General features: G+C 39.1%; 1 protein-coding gene across 1 annotated transcript; it reads right to left on the bottom strand.

Annotated features, from left to right (window-relative positions):
• Window positions 1-5,051: 5,051 nt before the first annotated feature.
• Window positions 5,052-7,311, bottom strand: LOC135509226 (zinc finger protein 569-like). Its single transcript, XM_064929712.1, has 2 exons — window positions 7,065-7,311; window positions 5,052-6,445 (listed from the first exon to the last, which is right to left on the bottom strand). Exons 1-2 carry the CDS (start codon window positions 7,237-7,239, stop codon window positions 5,445-5,447), a joined length of 1,176 nt encoding a protein of 391 aa, XP_064785784.1. The 5' UTR covers window positions 7,240-7,311; the 3' UTR covers window positions 5,052-5,444.
• Window positions 7,312-8,453: the final 1,142 nt, after the last annotated feature.

Here is an 8,453-nt window from a genome sequence, read left to right as displayed (position 1 = left end):
GTCAGGATGAATGGGCAAAAATTCACCCAACTTATTGTGGGAAGCTTGTGGAAGGCTACCCTAAATGTTTGACCCAAGTTAAGCAATTTAAAGGCAATGCTACCAAATACTAATTGAGTGTATGTAAACTTCTGACCCACTGGGAATGTGATGAAAGAAATTAAAGCTGAAATAAATCATTCTCTCAGCTATTATTCTGACATTTCACATTGTTAAAATAAAGTGGTGATCCTAATTGACCTAAGACAAGGAATTCTTACTGGGATTAAATGTTAGGAATTGTGAAAACTGAGTTTAAATGTATTTGGCTAAGGTGTATGTAAACTTCCGACTTCAACTGTATGTAGTCAGCAATTTCTATGTGCTAGTGATCGCTGTTTAACAGTCTGATGGCCTTGAGATAGAAGCTGTTTTTAAGTCTCTCGGTCCCAGCTGTGATGCACCAGTACCAGTATTTCTTCAGCTTTGCTGGTGACACTGTCAGTGATTTATTTAGAATTCAAGGCACACTTAACCAGCATGGCTGCCATAGCATTCTGCAGAGATACGCCATCCCATCTGGTTTACGTTTAGTGGGACTATCATTTGTTTTTCAACAGGGCAATGATCCAAAATGCACCTCCAGGCTGTGTAAGGGCTATTTGACGAAGGAGAATGATGGTGCTTCATCAGATGAGCTGGCCTCCACAATCGCCCGACCTCAACCCAATTGAGATGGTTTGGGATGAGTTGGACCGCAGAGTGAAGGAAAAGCATCCAACATGTGCTCAGCATATGTGGGATCTCCTTCAAGATTGTTGGAAAAGCATTCCTCATGAAGCTGGTTGAGAGAATGCCAAGAGTGGGCAAAGCTGTCATCAAGGCAAATGGTGGCTACTTTGAAGAATCTTAAATACAATTTATTTTGATTTGTTTAACACTTTTTTGGTTACTAAATGATTCATATATGTTTTTCATAGTTTTGATGTCTTCACTATTATTCTACAAAGTCGAAAATAGGAAAAATAAATAACCCCTTTAATGAGTAGGTGTGTAAAAAACTTGTAACTGGTACTATATTTTTGTGGATTAGTCCACACATGCTGCCGTGTCACATCAATTGAAGATGCCCATTGAAAAATTGCAGCAGAGGTAAACTTCCTGTTAATAATTTATGTTTGGGATGAATTAGAATTAGTTCTAAAAAAATAAAAATAAGATGTTTTATTTACTTTCATAATATGCTTGTGAGATACTTGTCATTAGAATGTCTCCTTTTGGACTATACTGTTAGCAGTTGCACTTTTCCCTTCTCAGCTAGGGCTCAGTCACTTGGGGCCCAGAGAGGGGAGAGGTCAGGCTTGTCTTCATATGTGAATGTATCTGTTAAACCATGTGAAGGGATGATTAAGGGGGAACCAATTATCTCTTGGCTCCACAATGTCTGTGCACAAGTTACTCCCCTCAGTGAGCTTGTTTAGGAGTGGGGAGAAGACGGGGTGTATTGGAGATGGGAGTATCTAGAGTTGACAATTGATATATGCCATTGGATGAGGTAATGTTTTGGTACTATGAAGTACCAAAAACGAGATTAAAGCCTTGTCTTAGAGACCAAACAGAACGATAATTTATAGCTAATGCTATCTGGCTATGGGATTGTACCTATTGTACCTTCTCTCTCAAGTAAAAGTCTTTCTTTGTGAACTGTTCCTAAGATCTGTGGTTCATCATGTAAGTTGAGAGCGGTATCTTGGCTATAAAAGATCTTGGTATTCTCTTATAGGCACACTCAGAATTCATTTATAGACACTGAATTGATCTGAGAGTCAAAGGGTGAAGCTCATATTTTTATTTTACCTTTATTTAACTAGGCAAGGAAAATTCTTATTTTCAATGATGGCCTAGGTACAGTGGGTTAACTGCCTGTTCAGGGGCAGAACGACCGATTTTGTACCTTGTCAGCTTGGGGATTTGAACTTGCAAAATTCCAGTTACTAGTCCAACACCCTAACCACTAGGCTACCCTGCCGCCCCATATAATTAAAGATGAAGTTTAAGTATAACTCTGACTGGTGTGTGGTTTGTAAACTCTCCTCATTTAGTAATACAGGAAATTACCACGACATTTCTCAGACTAAATTGTTGTTACATTTCTTATCTAATATATTGATGCCATTCATTTCTACACTATCACTGTAATGAAAAGCTTGATCGATCCTTCAGTAAAGTAAGGAAGGATTCCATTGGGAATAGCTTTCATTAAAAAGTAATATTCCTTACACAACATAACAAAGTTATATTTGGCTAATAATTCTTTGTAGGTATAAAGATTACCATGATAATTTATAAGTTGATTAAACACAAATATGTTATTGGCAAATAAATTATGAAAAATAAGGTTTTATTTCTATATCTCAAATCACTGTTATTCCAAATAAATTATTTGTGTGGAGAGAAGTTGTGCTTGTATAAAAAGGACCAGCACAATAGAGTTTATTTATGAAATGTTGCTAATTTAACAGAAATATTACCCACAGCATTAGGGCATTGGAGTAAAAAAATCAAGCCCCACAATTTTCTGGAAAATAAAATGTGATATTATATTCCAAAGACTAAGTTTTTTTGAGACACTTCTTAATCCAGTTGACTTTTGTAGTCTGGTTAAACAGTATAAAATCTCAAACATTAAGACCACCATCACAAATCTCGTTGGTAAGGACATCCTTCCTGATCTTGTGTGGTGTATTTTTCCAAATGAAATTGGATATTAATTTGTTGAGAGTGGTAAAAACAAATTGTGCAATGTATCTAAAATAAACTCACAAATAAGTGTTAAACGCCTTTTTGAAAGAAAAAAAATGTAATAGCAGGATTGTCATTAATAAATTACTATATTCCATCAAGTCCAAGACCAGCTTGATTACCCAATTGTTTGAAATATGATGCCCTTTCAAAAATCCAGACTGGCACTCATTAATCAAACTACAAAGACCATATTTTAAGCGTTTTACTGGAATGGAAGCTAGTATCTTACAATCGTTGTTTAAGAGGTTAATTGGACGGCAATTATCAATAAATAATGTATCCTTATGTTTTTAATTAACAATCCAGTATTGGTGGTCAGTGCCCCCCCGCCCCATGAAATATTCTCTGAGAAGCCTCAATCGTTGATACAATGTGTCAATATGCTAAGAAACACCTTGTTGATGCAATGCTTCAGTATTTGCAGAATGTTTCCCTTCCCTGGCAAATAATGCAGACCAGCAAACAGAAATGAACTGGACTCACACAATATAAGGAACAGCTCTGAATGCAGAGCAACAATTTTGGTGGGAAACGCACAAGACAATAACACTGGCATAGTATACCGTACTATCCAAAAATGTCTAAAGATCTGCATGCCAGTTATGATTTTCATATAAGTATTGTAGGCTACTCAACTGATTAGCCTAATTCTAGCTGGCTACTAGACAGAGACGCTGTCCATTTAGCCACCCCATGGAGCTCCACTATGCCTACCTGTACCAAGGCGGTGCTGAATCACGGGCGCAGCCTTAATGTGTAGATTTTTCTTCATTCTTCATTTATGCGTCCTGGTCGATTGTAAGCCTAAGTAATTTCTTCGACGTATGCATTTTATTTCAATTTATGTGTAGGATTTATCTGAGATAAAGTCGAAGTCAGTTGTTTTATGCTCCGGTTATTTTACATTGATGTCGGCCTTGATAGCGTGTATTATGCATCTATGTCATGTTGCACTGTATGCACTGTTCCACAAGTAGGCTATGTATGGAGTTATGGTATGGGAAGGCATAAGCTATGGGACAAAGGTTCTGAGGCCCATTGTCGTGCCATTCATTTGCCACCATCACCTCATGTTTTAGCATGATAATGCATGGCCTCATGTCACAAGGATCTGCACACAATTCCTGCAAGCTGAAATTGTCCCAGTTCTTCCATGGCCTGCATACTCACCAGACATGTCACCCATTGAGCATGTTTGGGATGCTCTGGATTGACATGTACAACAGCGTGTTCCTGTTCCCACCAATATCCAGCGACTTCACACAGCCATTGAAGAGAAGTGGGACAATATTCCAAAGGCCATAATCAGCAGCCTGATCAACTCAATGAGATGGTCATGTGGCGCACTGCATGAGGCAAATAGTGGTCACACCAGATACCGACTGGTTTTCTTATCCACACCCCTACCTTTTTTAAGGTAACTATGACCAACAAATGCACGTCTGTATTCCTAGTCATGTGAAATCCATATATTAGGGCGTATTGAATTTATTTCAGTTGACTGATTTCCTTAAATGAACTAACTTTAGTAAAACTTATTGCATGTTATGTTTATATTTTTGAACAGTGTAGCTACAGGCTGCCTACCTGGGGAATCTGATGTGCGTGCCAGGAGGGGTCCTGCTTTGGTGCCAATTATGAATCTGCCTTCAACGTGGCTCTGTAGGAGCTGGCTGGGCATTTACCATTCAAGAACAGACATGACTTTGAACACAGCACTGAAAAAGATGTGATGACCATCATTCAGAGGTATCTGCTGCCTGACCAAGAATTCCTTCTGTTGGATTCTGTTGCAAATAACTGCACATTTACAGAAATACTTTTAAGCATGGCTTACCTGGAAGAGAACACCAGTGTCAGTATAGTTGAGACAAGTGTTACTGTGGTATATATGCCACGACTAAGGGCTGTTTTTATGCACGACACATTGGGGAGTGCCTGGATACAGCCATTAGCCGTGGTATATTGGCCATATACCACAAACCCCCAAGGTTCTTTATTGCTATTTTAAACTGGTTACCAATGTAATTAGAGCAGTAAAAATATTTGTCATACCCATGGTATAGAGTCTGATATACCACAGCTGTCAGCCAATCAGCATTCAGGGCTGGAACCACCCAGTTTATAATCTGTCCATAACCATTTAAATGACTGTCAATGTGTACAGAGCCTGGTGGTTGACTATGTAGTTTGCCCACAATTATGTTGGGCTACAATTCCACTAACTAAAATTCAACTCCCTACACATACTGTCCAAACTGAGTATATGCTTTGTGCTTATATTTATTGGGCATTAAAAAGTAGCTCAACAGATTTCAATGGAATAAAACATACTTGAAATCATAGTACTTGTATTATGTTTTAGATGTATTACCATTAGTAGCTAATTTCCTTTCCTCCCACTATAATAGAACTCCAAAAACACACAGGTTGTCTCTTTTTGCGAGCCAGGCTCATTCAAAGGCCGCACAATGGCGAGTTACTCCAGCATTAGGACTATACAGATCTAGGTGAGCAAAGTATATGACAGCGGTCTGTGTGGACTTTTTAGAAATTCAAGCAGCCACTGTCACTGAAATATTTACTGCAATCACTGCACTCATACACATTTTCCCCAGTGTGAATTTTCTGATTACACATTATTGGGTAAAGCAGTTTTTCTACATACAGGACACCTGTATGATTTCGCCCCTGTGACTCCTCATCATGTGAAATGTCAGACGGAAGCTAGTGCTGAAACACTTGTCACAATGACTGCAGCTATATCCTTTACCTCCTGCATGAATCTTCATGTGCCTTTTCAGACTATTGCGAACGCTGAATTCTTTGCCACAATCAGAACATTGATACGGTTTATCCCCTGTGTGGGTTCTCATGTGCACAATCAGATCCCTATTGCTCGTGAAGCATTTACTACAAACATGACAACACATCCTATCTGCAATGTGAGTTTGGATGTGATGTTTCATACTTTCTGTGGACTCAAAACATTTTCCACACACACCACAAATATGTTCCTTCTCATTTGTATGAGTTTGCACATGTTTCATTAACGAACCCATGTACTGGAAAGACTTTCCACACACTTTACAACGGCAAGGAGCATTATCCCTTTGCCTGGGTGATTTCAGATCGGACGACTCTGTGGATTTTCTACCCTTAGTATTCATATGGGAGCTTTGTCTTTTTCCTGTCCATCTTTTCTTTGATTTGACTGGTTTAAAACCTGACGGAGGCCCTCTGACTCCCATCCAATCAATGTTTTCCCTCTGAGCTGCAGAACAGTATGGATTTCTTACATAATTAGGCTGAGAATCACTGGTTGGTTCTGATAATCTGTAGTCCTCTCCACCAGTTTCTGCTTTGATATTTGCAGTTGAGGTGCTGGGTAGAGAGTCTCTCTCTTCTTTTCCCTCATTCTGGGCTTGATAAAGATATGAGTGCCGAGTTGGGTCTTCACAGTCAGGTTCCATAAAGGCATTAGTGAATATGGAGTCTTTGGTATCATCTTCCAGCTCTTGAAGCTGTTCTTCCCATTCCTCCTGTTCCTCCTTTATCTGTGTAGGCTCTGGGTCCTCTTGTCCGAGACTGGGGCTCCACTCCTGCACACACTGCTGCTGCTCAGGGGGAACCTGTTCCGAGACTGATTGTTGGAGGATGTCTAGAGGCAAGTAGAAAGGAAGGATGAGATATAGAAAACCTGTAAGCCTACAATAGAGAGAATTATTAACAGTGTATCTTTGTAGGCATTAACTCCGCCATTGCTCATTGGCCAAAGCCTATGGGTGAAATGAATGTTTTTTTTTGTAGGGTTTTTGGATAAACACAAAGTGTGGTCTGTGGTAAACACAGGCTCAGATCTTACTGTTCTATGAGATCATCATCAGCTAACGTTACTTTTTGTGAAGCATGTAGGTCATCAAAACAAGCACATAAAGGCTTCTTAATTCATAAAGGTTATGTTAACTGACTGATAATCTCATAGAACAAAACGTACTCCTAAACCTGTGTTAACCTCAGACCTTATTTTCGTAGTTTATCCTAAAAACCCATTATTTAATTAAGAAGCATCAGACCCGACCGAACTGCATTCTTTCCCCATTCATTTCCCTCTATAGGAACGGCTGAACGAACCTGATAACTCATTTCCGGTTTTTAGGACTACAAGCTGGCGAGCTCTATGACTATTCAGACATAACTATGTACCTGTAAAAGCTGATGTGATATTTTCTATCCACTTTCATACAATAACGGTTGAATAGACAAACGCAATCACAAACCTGCTCTGTTTAGCTTGATGAGAGCGATTTCAAGCTGCCTCTGGAGTCGGTCATTTTCCTCATTTGAACGTGAAACTTCTTCTGCTATTGTTTTTTCAACTGCCCATAATATCTCCTCAGCAGCAGTTCTTAATCGCTCATTGAGAAACACTCTTAACAGCTGTATTTTAGACATTTTAGATTACGTTTCGTAGCTTCCGAAGTAGCTATTCCCTGGATTCTGTCCGTTTCCGCGGGCAACCTCATCTGGTAGGAGGTAACACATTTTGATTTATCACCACCTGCTGGTGAGGAGTACGAGAAGATCGGTTCAGTTTATGGAAATCTTTTCCAATACAAAATGTACCCCATGACATATCCTATATTGTCTGAAATATCACGAATCACATATCTATCTGTACATTATATATTAATCCTATATTTTAACCTCAGGTGAGATGTGGATACTTTGACGGGAGGGACGTGTGATATAATTAAAAGTGTCTTAATAATAACAAAATAATCATAATGATAATGTGAATCATAATCATAATGTATCATAAATGAATCATAATGTGTAGCAGTAAGTAATATACAATCAATTTGTTCGATATGTGTACTCTACTGATGTCTGATCCAGGCTGTATCACATCCGGCCGTGATTGGGAGTCCCATAGGGCGGCGCACAATTGGCCCAACATCGTCCGGGGTAGGCCGTCATTGTAAATTAGAATTTGTTCTTAAACTGACTTGCCTCGTTAAATAAAGGTTACAATTTTTTTAAATGATCGAGGTTTGATTGGTTATACCTCGGAATTCCTATAGGGGCAGGATTGACATATGTGTAATTTATTTTATACTGTAAATTGGCCTAATACTATTGGTCGTGTGTTGCAGGTTTTTGGGCTACTTCTAAGTTACACAGCGATCGCCATGGCATTTCTCTTTAAAACATTTTTATTTCACTGTGACATGCTACTGCTGACTATCAGGCAGTGCTGTTGCTGAGTTATTGATTGGTGGGTGGGGCCGGAGGTGTGTGTGCAGCTTCGTCCACGAGAGTGAGAGGAGACAGAGCAGCACACAAGCAGGTCGTGAATTTTTTTACAAGCGGTAGGTAGGCTATTTAACTTGTCATTATGCTTGAGTGTAAATTTGAAATGGAAGTTAAGGAATTCACTCGCATGCTTCTGTTATGGGGAAAAGTTCTCAATGAAACTGACATTAAATGTGGAGAATGTTACATTTGCATCTGTTGGCCATCAAGTAGCCTATTCATTTATATGCTATTGTAGGCAACTGTAGGCTACGATTTGATACAGTAAATGTGTTGAAATGACTATACCACTGGAGTCATTGCAAATCAATTTGTGCCACTTGTGTAGCCTTCCTGGAGCTGGTAAACTGATT

This window comes from Oncorhynchus masou, chromosome 22, assembly GCF_036934945.1.
Source record: "Oncorhynchus masou masou isolate Uvic2021 chromosome 22, UVic_Omas_1.1, whole genome shotgun sequence".
NCBI classification, from domain to species: Eukaryota; Metazoa; Chordata; class Actinopteri; order Salmoniformes; family Salmonidae; genus Oncorhynchus; species Oncorhynchus masou.
Note: the sequence above shows the minus strand (reverse complement) of the source record. Positions and strands in the feature narration are given on the sequence as shown.

What these genes read in the sequence shown, in the direction of transcription:
- LOC135509226 (XM_064929712.1), bottom strand. Translation starts at nt 7,239, where the DNA reads ATGTCTAAAATACAGCTGTTAAGAGTGTTTCTCAATGAGCGATTAAGA. An exon ending in CATCAAGCTAAACAGAGCAG is followed by an intron (nt 6,446 to 7,064) that starts GTTTGTGATTGC and finishes ACTTGCCTCTAG; the next exon opens with ACATCCTCCAACAATCAGTC.